We start from the raw sequence: 17,255 nt of genomic DNA, 5'->3' as shown, positions 1-17,255 counted from the left end.
TGAGTCTGCTCACAGACTACTCCTCCTCATCCTCCACTGAGTCTGCTAACAGACTACCTACAACATTGTAGAACATTGTTCTACTGAGGAAACACTTGATGAGCAAAGTGTTTCCTCAGACAATCTATTGGGTGGGTAGTGTTTCCTCAGACAAACTATTGGGTGGGTAGTGTTTCCTCAGACAAACTATTGGGTGGGTAGTGTTTCCTCAGACAAACTATTGGGTGGGTAGTGTTTCCTCAGACAATCTATTGGGTGGGTAGTGTTTCCTCAGACAAACTATTGGGTGGGTAGTGTTTCCTCAGACAAACTATCGGGTGGGTAGTGTTTCCTCAGACAAACTATCGGGTGGGTAGTGTTTCCTCAGACAAACTATTGGGTGGGTAGTATTTCCTCAGACAATCTATTGGGTGGGTAGTGTTTCCTCAGACAAACTATTGGGTGGGTAGTGTTTCCTCAGACAATCTATTGGGTGGGTAGTGTTTCCTCAGACAAACTATTGGGTGGGTAGTGTTTCCTCAGACAAACTATTGGGTGGGTAGTGTTTCCTCAGACAATCTATCGGGTGGGTAGTGTTTCCTCAGACAAACTATCGGGTGGGTAGTGTTTCCTCAGACAAACTATCGGGTGGGTAGTGTTTCCTCAGACAAACTATCGGGTGGGTAGTGTTTCCCATAGCACTCGATCTTGCCGAGAGACTCAGAGAGCCCTTAACAGTTTAATTCACATAAACCCACTTGTTTATGTCACAAACAATATGAATGACGTAATAACATGATGCCTTGTCAAAACTGTGGTAAACACACATTACTTGACTCATAGTGAGACCAGTACACTTAGCATGCATCTGATGTTATCCTCTGCTTTAGTAATGTTGTCATTTTATGGGATTTTAGCAAGTTATCTGCTTATGACAATAGCCATTTGTTACTCTCAGCAACCGGCGATGCAGCCAACCTGACACACATGATCACCTTTGGCATAAAGGGCCACAACAGCAAACCAATACCTATGGGGATATAGGAGTTAATGACAGGTGTCTGCTGCTTGAGGATACCTCAACACCCCCGTTCCCCTTCCATTCCCCTTGGACACTCTGGCCTGACTGAGGTGACAGCGTATCTGACTTCCCATCTGGAGGAAAATGATGTATGGGATGCATTTGTATTCATTGTGCAGCTGACGTTCCTCCTCAGCCCGTAACCGCTGAGGGACAGCCCTTCTAAAGACTAGCTGATCTGTCTGGTTAAGAAGGAGACTTTAAACCAAGGCTCTAGCGATGAAGTCCTTGTTTTGTTCCTCCAGTAAAAAGCAGATAAATGAATGTTTCAAGTTTTTATTTGTCACATGAACCAGTTCAGTGAAATGCTTAACTTGCAATCCCTGCAGTATTCAATATCAAAATAGTATAACTAACAAAACATATACAGTATAAACATTTTAAAAAACATTAGAAATTAGAGAAGAGATGAATGTGCTGTGTAGTCTATCTGTGCGTCCCAAATGGCACCCTACTCCATATACATAGCACTATGAACCCTGATCAAAAGTAGTGCACTAAATAGGGAATAGGGTACAATTTGAGACACAGCCTATAAATGTAGTAGAAACGTCCAGTTATGGATTCTCAAAGAGAAGGATGGGAGGACACCTGCCAATTCCTCGTGGCTTTGGAAGAACAAAAAGGAACATATCCTCATGGAACTCAACTGAAGCTCACATGGTGGAGGATGCAGGGAGGATACCCCTTCTGATACTGGAGACCAGAGAAGAGAACAGGGGTATTTCTCATTTAGCTTTTGTGTGCATCAGCAGTTTTCTTCCTGTACAGTTGAAGGGCTTTGCTACGACCCAGTCAACTATCACAGTACAGTTGAAGGGCTTTGCTAAGACCCAGTCAACTATCACAGTACAGTTGAAGGACTTTGCTAAGACTCAGTCAACTATCACAGTACAGTTGAAGGGCTTTGCTAAGACCCAGTCAACTATCACAGTACAGTTGAAGGGCTTTGCTAAGACCCAGTCAACTATCACAGTACAGTTGAAGGGCTTTGCTAAGACCCAGTCAACTATCACAGTACAGTTGAAGGGCTTTGCTAAGACCCAGTCAACTATCACAGTACAGTTGAAGGGCTTTGCTAAGACCCAGTCAACTATCACAGTACAGTTGAAGGGCTTTGCTAAGACCCAGTCAACTATCACAGTACAGTTGAAGGGCTTTGCTAAGACCCAGTCAACTATCACAGTACAGTTGAAGGGATTTGCTAAGACCCAGTCAACTATCACAGTACAGTTGAAGGGCTTTGCTAAGACCCAGTCAACTATCACAGTACAGTTGAAGGGCTTTGCTAAGACCCAGTCAACTATCACAGTACAGTTGAAGGGCTTTGCTACGACCCAGTCAACTATCACAGTACAGTTGAAGGGCTTTGCTAAGACCCAGTCAACTATCACAGTACAGTTGAAGGGCTTTGCTAAGACCCAGTCAACTATCACAGTACAGTTGAAGGGCTTTGCTACGACCCAGTCAACTATCACAGTACAGTTGAAGGGCTTTGCTAAGACCCAGTCAACTATCACAGTACAGTTGAAGGGCTTTGCTAAGACCCAGTCAACTATCACAGTACAGTTAAAGGGCTTTGCTAAGACCCAGTCAACTATCACAGTACAGTTGAAGGGCTTTGCTACGACCCAGTCAACTATCACAGTACAGTTGAAGGGCTTTGCTAAGACCCAGTCAACTATCACAGTACAGTTGAAGGGCTTTGCTAAGACCCAGTCAACTATCACAGTACAGTTGAAGGGCTTTGCTAAGACCCAGTCAACTATCACAGTACAGTTAAAGGGCTTTGCTAAGACCCAGTCAACTATCACAGTACAGTTAAAGGGCTTTGCTAAGACCCAGTCAACTATCACAGTACAGTTGAAGGGCTTTGCTAAGACCCAGTCAACTATCACAGTACAGTTGAAGGGCTTTGCTAAGACCCAGTCAACTATCACAGTACAGTTGAAGGGCTTTGCTAAGACCCAGTCAACTATCACAGTACAGTTGAAGGGCTTTGCTAAGACCCAGTCAACTATCACAGTACAGTTGAAGGGCTTTGCTAAGACCCAGTCAACTATCACAGTACAGTTGAAGGGCTTTGCTAAGACCCAGTCAACTATCACAGTACAGTTGAAGGGCTTTGCTAAGACCCAGTCAACTATCACAGTACAGTTGAAGGGCTTTGCTAAGACCCAGTCAACTATCACAGTACAGTTAAAGGGCTTTGCTAAGACCCAGTCAACTATCACAGTACAGTTGAAGGGCTTTGCTAAGACCCAGTCAACTATCACAGTACAGTTAAAGGGCTTTGCTAAGACCCAGTCAACTATCACAGTACAGTTAAAGGGCTTTGCTAAGACCCAGTCAACTATCACAGTACAGTTGAAGGGCTTTGCTAAGACCCAGTCAACTATCACAGTACAGTTGAAGGGCTTTGCTAAGACCCAGTCAACTATCACAGTACAGTTGAAGGGCTTTGCTAAGACCCAGTCAACTATCACAGTACAGTTGAAGGGCTTTGCTAAGACCCAGTCAACTATCACAGTACAGTTAAAGGGCTTTGCTAAGACCCAGTCAACTATCACAGTACAGTTGAAGGGCTTTGCTAAGACCCAGTCAACTATCACAGTACAGTTAAAGGGCTTTGCTAAGACCCAGTCAACTATCACAGTACAGTTGAAAGGCTTTGCTAAGACCCAGTCAACTATCACAGTACAGTTGAAGGGCTTTGCTAAGACCCAGTCAACTATCACAGTACAGTTGAAGGGCTTTGCTAAGACCCAGTCAACTATCACAGTACAGTTGAAGGGCTTTGCTAAGACCCAGTCAACTATCACAGTACAGTTGAAGGGCTTTGCTAAGACACAGTCAACTATCACAGTACAGTTAAAGGGCTTTGCTAAGACCCAGTCAACTATCACAGTACAGTTGAAGGGATTTGCTAAGACCCAGTAAACTATCACAGTACAGTTGAAGGGCTTTGCTAAGACCCAGTCAACTATCACAGTACAGTTGAAGGGCTTTGCTAAGACCCAGTCAACTATCACAGTACAGTTGAAGGGCTTTGCTAAGACCCAGTCAACTATCACAGTACAGTTAAAGGGCTTTGCTAAGACCCAGTCAACTATCACAGTACAGTTGAAGGGCTTTGCTAAGACCCAGTCAACTATCACAGTACAGTTGAAGGGCTTTGCTAAGACCCAGTCAACTATCACAGTACAGTTGAAGGGCTTTGCTAAGACCCAGTCAACTATCACAGTACCGTTGAAGGGCTTTGCTAAGACCCAGTCAACTATCACAGTACAGTTGAAGGGCTTTGCTAAGACCCAGTCAACTATCACAGTACAGTTGAAGGGCTTTGCTAAGACCCAGTCAACTATCACAGTACAGTTGAAGGGCTTTGCTAAGACACAGTCAACTATCACAGTACAGTTGAAGGGCTTTGCTAAGACCCAGTAAACTATCACAGTACAGTTGAAGGGCTTTGCTAAGACCCAGTCAACTATCACAGTACAGTTGAAGAGATTTGCTAAGACACAGTCAACTATCACAGTACAGTTGAAGGGCTTTGCTAAGACCCAGTCAACTATCACAGTACAGTTGAAGGGCTTTGCTAAGACCCAGTCAACTATCACAGTACAGTTGAAGGGCTTTGCTAAGACCCAGTCAACTATCACAGTACAGTTGAAGGGCTTTGCTAAGACCCAGTCAACTATCACAGTACAGTTGAAGGGCTTTGCTAAGACCCAGTCAACTATCACAGTACCGTTGAAGGGCTTTGCTAAGACCCAGTCAACTATCACAGTACAGTTGAAGGGCTTTGCTAAGACCCAGTCAACTATCACAGTACAGTTGAAGGGCTTTGCTAAGACCCAGTCAACTATCACAGTACAGTTGAAGGGCTTTGCTAAGACACAGTCAACTATCACAGTACAGTTGAAGGGCTTTGCTAAGACCCAGTAAACTATCACAGTACAGTTGAAGGGCTTTGCTAAGACCCAGTCAACTATCACAGTACAGTTGAAGGGCTTTGCTAAGACCCAGTCAACTATCACAGTACAGTTGAAGGGCTTTGCTAAGACCCAGTCAACTATCACAGTACAGTTGAAGGGCTTTGCTAAGACCCAGTCAACTATCACAGTACAGTTGAAGGGCTTTGCTAAGACCCAGTCAACTATCACAGTACAGTTGAAGGGCTTTGCTAAGACCCAGTCAACTATCACAGTACAGTTGAAGGGCTTTGCTAAGACCCAGTCAACTATCACAGTACAGTTGAAGGGCTTTGCTACGACCCAGTCAACTATCACAGTACAGTTGAAGGGCTTTGCTAAGACACAGTCAACTATCACAGTACAGTTGAAGGGCTTTGCTAAGACCCAGTCAACTATCACAGTACAGTTGAAGGGCTTTGCTAAGACACAGTCAACTATCACAGTACAGTTGAAGGGCTTTGCTAAGACCCAGTCAACTATCACAGTACAGTTGAAGGGCTTTGCTAAGACACAGTCAACTATCACAGTACAGTTGAAGGGCTTTGCTAAGACCCAGTCAACTATCACAGTACAGTTGAAGGGCTTTGCTAAGACTCAGTCTGCTCTGGCACATATCATACTGAGAATGAATGTCCTTGTTTTAGTCTGCTCTGACACATATCATACTGAGAATGAATGTCCTTGTTTTAGTCTGCTCTGACACATATCATACTGAGAATGAATGTCCTTGTTTTGGTCTGCTCTAGCACATATTTGCACATCAGTCTATATGTAATTACACAGGGCTCCAGACAAGCTTCATTTGAGCAGTTAAAGTCTGATTTGACACATCCATGAATCTGAGGCTAGGGGGTCTTTTCAATCATGAAGCTGAAGGGTTAAGGATTCCGCAATAGAAAACGTTAAGGTAATTTCCTATTGACTGTTGAATTTCCGTTTAACCTGAATGCAGCCTCCGCTAAAAAGTGTGAGCGTTGCCTTTCAATTTCAATCACGCCGAAAAGCTGAAATTCCGCGACGCGGATTGAATAGAGCCCTATATATTTATATAATGTCTGGTAATAGGAGCAGTAAGCAAAGACATTCAAATGAAGTTTATTAATAAATGTCATGGTCTTTTAAACGGGAAATATGTCCATATATCCTACCACACTCTATCAAGGAGCACATCTTTCTCTGTTCCCGCTACGATCAAATTATAATTTGTCCTGTCACTTTTGTTTTTCAAATGTCCTATGTAGAGTTAATTCAAACATTTCCCAGGACATAGACATACAGTGCCTTGCGAAAGTATTCGGCCCCCTTGAACTTTGCGACCTTTTGCCACATTTCAGGCTTCAAACATAAAGATATAAAACTGTATTTTTTTGTGAAGAATCAACAACAAGTGGGACAAAATCATGAAGTGGAACGACATTTATTGGATATTTCAAACTTTTTTAACAAATCAAAAACAGAAAAATTGGGCGTGCAAAATTATTCAGCCCCCTTAAGTTAATACTTTGTAGCGCCACCTTTTGCTGCGATTACAGCTGTAAGTCGCTTGGGGTATGTCTCTATCAGTTTTGCACATCGAGAGATTGAAATGTTTTCCCATTCCTCCTTGCAAAACAGCTCGAGCTCAAGGAGGTTGGATGGAGAGCATTTGTAAACAGCAGTTTTCAGTTCTTTCCACAGATTCTCGATTGGATTCAGGTCTGGACTTTGACTTGGCCATTCTATCACCTGGATATGTTCATTTTTGAACCATTCCATTGTAGATTTTGCTTTATGTTTTGTATCATTGTCTTGTTGGAAGACAAATCTCCGTCCCAGTCTCAGGTCTTTTGCAGACTCCATCAGGTTTTCTTCCAGAATGGTCCTGTATTTGGCTCCATCCATCTTCCCATCAATTTTAACCATCTTCCCTGTCCCTGCTGAAGAAAAGCAGGCCCAAACCATGATGCTGCCACCACCATGTTTGACAGTGGGGATGGTGTGTTCAGCTGTGTTGCTTTTACGCCAAACATAACGTTTTGCATTGTTGCCAAAAAGTTCAATTGTGGTTTCATCTGACCAGAGCACCTTCTTCCACATGTTTGGTGTGTCTCCCAGGTGGCTTGTGGCAAACTTTAAACAACACTTTTTATGGATATCTTTAAGAAATGGCTTTCTTCTTGCCACTCTTCCATAAAGGCCAGATTTGTGCAATATACGACTGATTGTTGTCCTATGGACAGAGTCTACCACCTCAGCTGTAGATCTCTGCAGTTCATCCAGAGTGATCATGGGCCTCTTGGCTGCATCTCTGATCAGTCTTCTCCTTGTATGAGCTGAAAGTTTAGAGGGACGGCCAGGTCTTGGTAGATTTGCAGTGGTCTGATACTCCTTCAATTTCAATATTATCGCTTGCACAGTGCTCCTTGGGATGTTTAAAGCTTGGGAAATCTTTTTGTATCCAAATCCGGCTTTAAATTTCTTCACAACAGTATCTCGGACCTGCCTGGTGTGTTCCTTGTTCTTCATGATGCTCTCTGCGCTTTTAACGGACCTCTGAGACTATCACAGTGCAGGTGCATTTATACGGAGACTTGATTACACACAGGTGGATTGTATTTATCATCATTAGTCATTTAGGTCAACGTTGGATCATTCAGAGATCCTCACTGAACTTTTGGAGAGAGTTTGCTGCACTGAAAGTAAAGGGGCTGAATAATTTTGCACGCCCAATTTTTCTGTTTTTGATTTGTTAAAAAAGTTTGAAATATCCAATAAATGTCGTTCCACTTCATGATTGTGTCCCACTTGTTATTGATTCTTCACAAAAAAATACAGTTTTATATCTTTATGTTTGAAGCCTGAAATGTGGCAAAAGGTCGCAAAGTTCAAGGGGGCCGAATACTTTCGCAATGCACTGTATCTGATATTGGCAGAAAGCTTAAATTCTTGTTAATCTAACTGCAGTGTTCAATTTACATTAGATATTACAGTGAAAGAACACCATGCTATTGTTTGAGGAGAGTGCTTAATTTTGAACAAGAAAAGCTATTCATCAACAAATTAGGCACATTTTAGCAGTCTTGATAAAAAACATTGAACAGAAATGCAATGGTTAATTGGATAAGACTAAAACTTTGCACATACACTGCTGCCATCTAGTGGTCAATATCTAAATTGTACCTGGGCTGGAATAATACATTATGGCCTTTCTCTTGCATTTCAAAGATGATGGTACAACACAATACAAAAGAACGGTTGGCTTTTTCTTTCTATTATTTTTATCAGATCTATTGTGTTATATTCTCCTACATCCCTTTCACATTTCCACACACTTCAAAGGGTTTCCTTTCAAATGATACCATAAATATGCATATCCTTGCTTCAGAGCCTGAGCTACAGGCAGTTAGATTTGGGTGTGTCATTTTAGGCAAAAATTGGAGAAAAAAAGTTGCGGATCCTTAAGAGATTTTCTACGGCAATTAAATAAATATCAATTTACAAATGAGACCTACTCAGCCATCATCACATGCATCCCGGTGGGGTTCTGTAGGAGCTAGGGTGTGGAAAGGACTTTCAATTTCACTCACACCCAACTCTTCAGTCTGGCCCACCTATTCAATAACAGAAAGTACAGAACGGAGCAAGGACAGGACGAGCAAAACGGCAGACCAACCTGTGACAGACCAACCTGTGACAGACCACCCTGTGACAGACCAACCTGTGACAGACCACCCTGTGACAGACCAACCTGTGACAGACCACCCTGTGACAGACCACCCTGTGACAGACCACCCTGTGACAGACCACCCTGTGACAGACCAACCTGTGACAGACCACCCTGTGACAGACCAACCTGTGACAGACCACCCTGTGACAGACCACCCTGTGACAGACCAACCTGTGACAGACCAACCTGTGACAGACCACCCTGTACAGACCAACCTGTGACAGACCACCCTGTGACAGACCAACCTGTGACAGACCAACCTGTGACAGACCACCCTGTGACAGACCAACCTGTGACAGACCACCCTGTGACAGACCAACCTGTGACAGACCAACCTGTGACAGACCACCCTGTGACAGACCAACCTGTGACAGACCACCCTGTGACAGACCACCCTGTGACAGACCACCCTGTACAGACCAACCTGTGACAGACCACCCTGTGACAGACCACTCTGTGACAGACCACCCTGTGACAGACGCCCCTGTGACAGACCACCCTGTGACAGACCAATCTGTGACAGACCACCCTGTGACAGACCACCCTGTGACAGACCACTCTGTGACAGACCACCCTGTGACAGACCACCCTGTGACAGACCAACCTGTGACAGACCACCCTGTGACAGACCACCCTGTGACAGACCAACCTGTGACAGACCACCCTGTGACAGACCACCCTGTGACAGACCAACCTGTGACAGACCACCCTGTGACAGACCACTCTGTGACAGACCACCCTGTGACAGCAGCACTGAACGTTCTATCAACTAAAATGTCTTGCTCTGTCGGTCATAGTTGGAAAGTGAACCCAGATTCGTCCACTGTGTTTACCTCTGTGTTCTCTCAGGGGGTCCAAACCCCCCCTACCTTCCCCTGTCTACCCCCCCCCCCCCCCACCCCCCCAGTGTTCACCCACCCAGGCCCAGTCCATCTCAGACAGCATGGACAGGGGGAGGTAGAGATAGTGGAACTTCCTCTGCAGGGGCTGGTCTTGAGTGGTTTACCAGATGTTTCCTGATCCCCTCTCTCCCTCTCTCTCTCTCGCCCTCCCTCTCTCCATGTCTCTCCCCCTCTCTCTCTCCCTCCCTCCCTCTCTTCCTTCCTTACTTCCCTCCCCTCCCTCTCTTTCCCTCCCTCTCTCCCCTCCCTCTCTCCCCTCCCTCCTTCCCCAACAGTGAAAGGGAAGGGAAGGAGGCAGTAGCAGTCAGTATCTCTCTCCCTCTGGATCTAAGCATATAGAACACAGGCACCTGGAGTCCTTGCTGTTTCACAGCCCTCTCTATCTCTCTATTTCTATATATCTGCAGGCCAACCAGAGAGCCAGCCGGAGCTGTTGTTGGTGCTTCTACAGGGATCTGCTTTGGCTCAGTGAGAGGAGGCCGTAACTCACCTGCGCTCACAGACACACACACAGAGACAAACAGCCAGACAGACACACACTCAAGGTTTCCTGGCCCATCCCCCACACACACACCTTTGGAGTGCACTGTGAGAGAGGAGGAGAGGAGTACACCGTGCTGGTTCTACTCTATAGTAATGTCGTGGGACTGTGGCCTGAAGTACATGTTCTCTGTGTCCCCGGCGCTGAAGCCGGGGGGTGTGTGTGCCCTGCACGACAAGGAAGACCTGTCCCATCTGGAGATGGTCCAGAGACTGGCCAAGGACGGATGTCGCTTCCTCCAGAATCACAACAACAGCAGCAAGGCCGCCCCGGAGAGGACAGCAGAGGTGAGAGACAACGTCGCGCTGCATTCACAGAATATTAACACTGTGACAGAGCTAGAGAAATCATCACACTCTCAAACACTGTGACAGAGTTAGTCTAGAGAAATCATCATACTCTCAAACACTGTAACAGAGTTAGTCTAGAGAAATCATCACACTCTCAAACACTGTGACAAAGTTAGTCTAGAGAAATCATCACACTCTCAAACACTGTGACAGAGTTAGTCTAGAGAAATCATCACACTCTCAAACACAGTGACAGAGTTAGTCTAGAGAAATCATCACACTCTCAAACACTGTGACAGAGTTAGTCTAGAGAAATCATCACACTCAAACACTGTGACAGAGTTAGTCTAGAGAAATCATCACACAGGGAGTGGTGCTCTATAGGGAGTGGTGCTTATAGAGGGAATGGTGCTCTAGAGAGAGTGGTGCTTATAGAGGGAGTGGTGCTCTAGAGGGAGTGGTGCTTATAGAGGGAGTGGTGCTCTAGAGAGAGTTGTGCTCTAGAGGGAGTGGTGCCCTAGAGGGAGTGGTACTTATAGAAGGAGTGGTGCTTATAGAGGGAGTGGTGCCCTAGAGGGAGTGGTGCTTATAGAGGGAGTGGTGCTCTAGAGGGAGTGGTGCTCTAGAGGGAGTGGTACTTATAGAGGGAGTGGTGCTTATAGACAGAGTGGTGCTCTAGAGGGAGTGGTGCTCTAGAGGGAGTGGTGCTTATAGAGGGATTGGTGCTTATAGAGGGAGTGGTGCTTATAGAGGGAGTGGTGCTCTTCCAAGATGGCGTAGCAGTGAAGACGCGTTTTGTTCGTGTCTTGTGCACTTTTGTATTTTTCGTATTTTTTGTATATATATATATTTCAATTTTATTTTCCATCTATTTTCGATTTTTAATTCAACTATACCTTCCGGTAACCTGCCTCACCCAATGTGATACGGTATCGCTATTATTTTTTATTTTAGAACACATTCAAGAACCTCCAGAAGCTAACCAGCTAATTAGCTATTCAGTCATTGTTAGCCACTGCTAGCGGCTTTTACCTTCTGCACAGATACCAGCCCTGTTCTTAGCCTGGATAATACTTGCCAGTCTACCAGTATCGTACTGTATCTCCACAACAACGCCGGATTCCTGCCGTAATCCCTGGACCACTACTTCTGAACTTCACAGCTAGCTTGCAGCTAGCTAGCTCACCGTGGCACCCAGTACCGAAGCTATCCCTGAGGCCCACCTCCCGGCCTACTCAGCTGTTCACCCGAACCCCACTCATACACGGCTAGAGCCCAATACTCCACCGGATCCTTGCTGTAAACTCTGGACCTTGGCACCGGATCACCGCTGCTACCGATTGGCTATAGTGACTAACACCACTGCCACGAAGCTAGCACCAGTTAGCCGTGAGCCAGGCACATCTCCCGGCCAGGCAAACTAAATTCTACAATACCTCTTTCGCCATCTGGCTTGGATTCTCTGTCGACACGGCGCCCCGCCGCACCACCACGACTGGTCTGCCGATGAATACTCCCTCTATAAGCACCACTCCCTATATAAGCACCACTCCCTCTATAAGCACCACTCCCTCTATAAGCACCACTCTCTCTAGAGTACCACTCCCTCTATAAGCACCACTCCCTCTATAAGCACCACTCTCTCTAGAGCACCACTCCCTTTATAAGCACCACTCCCTCTAGAGCACCACTCCCTCTAGAGCACCACTCTCTCTAGAGCACCACCATTCATCCAAATGATCTTAACTTGTCATCTGGTATTATTGGATGGTTCATATCCGGTAATGCCTCTGCCCGGAGGATCTCTCCAGGTACAGGGTTGGAGTGAAAACCTCCCGGAGGGCATCTCCAGGAACAGGGTTGGAGAACCCTGCCCTAGTGAACCAAGCCTATTGCCTGCCCACTCACTTGTTATTCTGAGAACTAGAAGGATCTAGAGGGGAGTATTATTAAGTCCTACGTAACACTCCATTCAGTTACCTTGGAATACACCTACTGTAAGAGCTATATGGCAAATGATTGACAAACGTCTAGCTAGCTACTGTGACTGCCTTATTAACCTGTTAAAAACAAATAGATTCATTTTGTTCCTAACTACCGTTTACTTAGAACCATCATAATGTCAATACCGTTAACTGAATCCAGTGTTATTGGGTGGTTAAGAGCGCTCACTCAATTTTGTGTTAAAATCCAACAGCCTATTAGAACACCTGAGAGGAGGTGGTGTCCTGATTGGCTAGCTCGGTGTAGAGTGAAGTTGCCACTAGATGCTGATCTCAGGAAAATGTAGCATTTTGCCCACTCATGGTTAAGGTCAGGACTGGGGGAGCGAAGCTGATCCTAGGTCTGTACCTAGAACCACCCTGGAGCGCTGAGTCCATGATGGCCTCAGTTCTTCCCTTCCTGCCTGGCCAGCTGTGTTTCTATCAGTGCAGCAGAACGACACAGCAACAATGGCAGGAAGAGTTGACGTAAGTTCCACAGGCCCCTGGCTGGCCCCACCGTGGGCTGGCCCCTCAGTCTCCCCACCATGCCAAGACATTGTGTTGGTTTCAGGGTGGATTTCAATGCTGTAGGTCCCTGACCTTTTCTCTAAAACACTGGGGATGAGTCCCAAACTGCACCTTTTCCCCTATATAGTGCACTACGATTGACCAGAGCCCTATGGACCCTGGTCAAAGTACTGTAGGTCACTATATAGGGATCCATTTGGGACACAGCCTGGAGCAGGGTTGGTTACTGTAACCCTGCTTGTCATAATTCACCACAATGAATGTGACTCTACTGTACACCGTAGCATGGCCTTAAATGCCATCTTAGATGTGATAACAACACCTCCTTGTCGTTGTGTCGTTTCAGTAAATGTCACCTTCTTATTCAATAGGACTAACTCTTCTACGTCAAGTGGGTGTCTCAAGTAGGGCTGTGCCCTCAAACCTATTTTTATTCTCAACCTTATTAATATAGCCCACATCAAAAGAAAGGAGAAAATGTTTTGTTTTGTTGGTGGGATCTGAGTATGACCAAGAGGCAAAGATCTGAGTTGGTTTATGTCATTGAAAATAAGAATTTGTTCTTAACTGACTTCCCTTGTTAAATAAATTTTAAAAAGTGATGTGATGCTTCTTGAAAACTTTACAGCTTGACTAATCCTTAAAGGAAAATACCACTCAAAAAGATGTTTTTATTACAGGATCTGTCTTGAATGTGGTCTGAATGCTAAAGCAACATGCTCTGAAATGCAGGTAGAAAAACATTTCCTTCGTGAAGAATAATAATGTATTCTACACCTCTTCTAGTCTGTTACCGTTGTCGTTCTATGCCTTGCATGTTCAGGGGCAGCTGTGTACTTCTCTCTGTGTATACTCGTATTGCTACCTCTAACGCCGTTGTAACCTATAGCATCTACATAGAAAATGCTTTGCTGAGCATTTTTTATTCCTAGCCTACCAGGACAAATCCATTTTGAACACAGAGATAACTCTCCACAGTAAAGTACATACAGTATCTTAGCACTAAAGCCAGTGTCCTACATGTTGTTGTGAATGGGTGATTTTTCATGTCTGCCAGCACAGCATAATGTATGGTACTGATTATGAGACTTGTCATCTTCACTAGGAAGCCTGTGTTGATATGGAAGGTTATTGCTGCCTGGTCGTAAATATTCCACAAGCTTATGTTTCCCTATGTTAGATAGCTCCTATGTTTCCCTATGTTAGATAGCTCCTATGTTTCCCTATGTTAGATAGCTCCTATGTTTCCCTATGTTAGATAGCTCCTATGTTTCCCTATGTTAGATAGCTCCTACGTTTCCCTATGTTAGATAGCTCCTATGTTTCCCTATGTTAGATAGCTCCTATGTTTCCCTATGTTAGATAGCTCCTACGTTTCCCTATGTTAGATAGCTCCTATGTTTCCCTATGTTAGATAGCTCCTATGTTTTCCTATGTTAGATAGCTCCTATGTTTCCCTATGTTAGATAGCTCCTATGTTTTCCTAAAGGAACAGTGGATCAATGTTTTGATCATCCAACACAGTCTTCTTTGTTTTCTTGTTCATTGTATTTTTTTTGTCCACTTGCAGAACAGAACAGTTTGAGATAATGTGCAGATGTCATGTTTATCTATGTTCATCACAGAGCCAATTCCTAGAGAAGGACTGGAGGTTAACGGCCTAAGCAGGAATTTGAGTAACTCACTTCTGGATAGTAACCCAGGCAGACTTGTGTCACATCACATCAGTAAAAAACCACTTCTTCTACAGACCTCTGATGTAAACACTTCTCAGTGGGAGAGAGAATTATATGTGTATCTGTGTTCTATCAAGACCCCGGAGGTCCTGCTGCGGACTTCATAGCGAACATGTTTGAGCTGCCTCAGCCGTGGTTACACAGAGAATGCCAACACATCCCTTAAGCCTGCACAGTGCCTCTGAACGGGAGAACAGCGTCTGGAGTGTTTCCATTTAGAAAGCTGTTACTACCCTGACTTAAAATGTTAAGTGCTATCAACTTATCAAACGTACGTTTTATCAGCTCAACTTGATTTCTTCGGATTTGACATAACTTAAGCAGTCATTTTTTACATTTGAAATAACTAAGCAAGCCAACAGAGGGAGCTTCACTGCTTAGCCACAGTAGTGGGTTAGGAGTTCAGCCAAACTGGACGTGACCTATCAGGGTCTAAGTGATGGATAGTGTTTCTCCTCCACAGTGTTTATGTTAGGAAACATTCTAGTGGTACTGGAGGTCACCTCCACCACTTCTACAGGAACACTGTGTCCCAGAGAGAGAGAGAGAGAGAGAGGAGAGAGAGGAGAGAGAGGAGAGAGAGTTGCACTCTGCCTCATTAAAAGCATCCAGTCTGGAGTGGAGGCCAGTGCCATTGTTTATAAATGGACACTTGTGGTCAAAGGCCAGCCCATCCACAGAGTAGCACAGCAGCTGCAAAGATGTGATCAATAACTGTTTTTTTTTTTTGGGGGGGGGGGGGGCACGCCTGGCCTGATGCTGGTTGACTGGTCAGAGGCACTCTCTGATTTCTGATTCTACTCCCGAGTTTGGTTTACTGTTCAAGGTGCCATAGCACGAAATACAGTATCTGTCTTTAAGGTTGTTGTTTTTTTAGAGCAGGGGTTCTCAAACGTTTTGGGGCCTTTTGTGATAGCAAATTCTTCAAGAAGCATTGCCTGATGTGAACCATGCCTCGAACAAAAGAGACCTCAGAAGACTGTTGACTTGCATAAAGCTGGAAAGGGTTACAAAAGTATCTCTAAAAGTCTTGATGCTCATCAGTCCACAGTAACGTGACACGTCATGCACTGCCAAGCTGTTGACTGCTGTGGATCAGTGGATAATCTGATGATGTTAAAAACTTTCCAACCTGTGGTTGGAAACGTACATGAGGTGACATCCCCATGTAGGTTTCAGATGAAGTAAGCCTTGTCCGAGCCAGAATGCCCCATAGGGACAGGAGCCCCTGTACAGGGCACTAGTCTGTCACAGCCCCTGTACAGGGCACTAGTCTGTCACAGCCCCTGTACAGGGCACTAGTCTGTCACAGCCCCTGTACAGGGCACTAGTCTGTCAAAGCCCCTGTACAGGGCACTAGTCTGTCACAGCCCCTGTACAGGGCACTAGTCTGTCAAAGCCCCTGTACAGGGCACTAGTCTGTCAAAGCCCCTGTACAGGGCACTAGTCTGTCACAGCCCCTGTACAGGGCACTAGTCTGTCACAGCCCCTGTACAGGGCACTAGTCTGTCAAAGCCCCTGTACAGGGCACTAGTCTGTCAAAGCGCCTGCCACAGGGTTCATAGAAAGCAGCTGTGTTGTTAAGCTTTCATCATGGTGTGAAGCAGGATGCCGAGAAGCACAGCCCTCAGATTCTGGGAAACTGTTATGTTCTGCAAATCCCACCTTGACTCACTGCCTGCATCCCAAATGGCACCATATTCCCTACATAGTGTACTGCTTTTCACCAAAGCCCCATCAAAAGTATTGCACTATGTAGGGAATAGGGTGTCCTTTGGGACACAGTCACTGTACTGTGTAAGGAACTGCCAATAACATTACCATTAATGGTCTTTTTGGATACGCGTGAAAAAGTCCCTCCCTGTAAGATCTGCGTCAGAGACCTTTTCCCTATACAGTGCACTCCCTTTGACGAGGGGAGATGGGCTGCCATTTGGGAGTCCAGATCTGATTGTGTGATTTTTGTACTGCCTGTGTTGGGGAAAGTGCTCTGCTCATTGATGGACAGCTTTTTACTGATGTGGATGTGCATTCGTTTGTGCATGTGTGTGTGTGTGTGGCCATGCTTTGGGATCAGTTGAAGTGTGTCAGGAAGTGGTGCTGTGCTGAAGGTCCCTGGATGCCTCAGTGCAATAGTCAATTAGAGCAGAAAACTGCAACCACTTCCAGCCTGTCTGCCTGCCTAATGGCATGCAGAGGCTTGTGTGTGTGTGTGTGTGTGTGTGTGTGTGTGTGTGTGTGTGTGTGTGTGTGTGTGTGTGTGTGTGTGTGTGTGTGTGTTTGTGTGTGTGTGTGTGTGTGCGTGTGGCATGCAGTAGACTCCTCATTATGTAATACTAAGTACTCCAGTCCAGACCCAGCAGTGTCAATCATTCAATGGGCACCAATTACTCCAGCTGCAGACATGATTAGAATGTGCATGGCTACTGTACTCTACCATCTATTAATCTACTGTACTCCACCACCTATTAATCTACTGTACTCTACCACCTATTAATCTACTGTACTCTACCACCTATTAATCTACTGT

At 45.2% G+C, this 17,255-nt stretch overlaps 1 protein-coding gene across 1 annotated transcript in view; it reads left to right on the top strand.

Annotated features, from left to right (window-relative positions):
* Positions 1 to 9,942: 9,942 nt before the first annotated feature.
* The window catches only part of LOC110535184 (rap guanine nucleotide exchange factor 5), a 59,029-nt gene continuing 51,716 nt past the window's right edge, over positions 9,943 to 17,255 (top strand). The window contains exon 1 of the mRNA XM_036937174.1: positions 9,943 to 10,473. Within this exon, the coding sequence (XP_036793069.1) occupies positions 10,282 to 10,473 (192 nt within the window). The 5' untranslated portion in view covers positions 9,943 to 10,281. The remainder of the gene's footprint in view (positions 10,474 to 17,255) is intronic.

The sequence above is a fragment of the Oncorhynchus mykiss genome, chromosome 2 (assembly GCF_013265735.2).
Source record: "Oncorhynchus mykiss isolate Arlee chromosome 2, USDA_OmykA_1.1, whole genome shotgun sequence".
Classification (NCBI taxonomy): Eukaryota; Metazoa; Chordata; class Actinopteri; order Salmoniformes; family Salmonidae; genus Oncorhynchus; species Oncorhynchus mykiss.
This window is presented reverse-complemented; position numbering and strand designations above follow the sequence as displayed.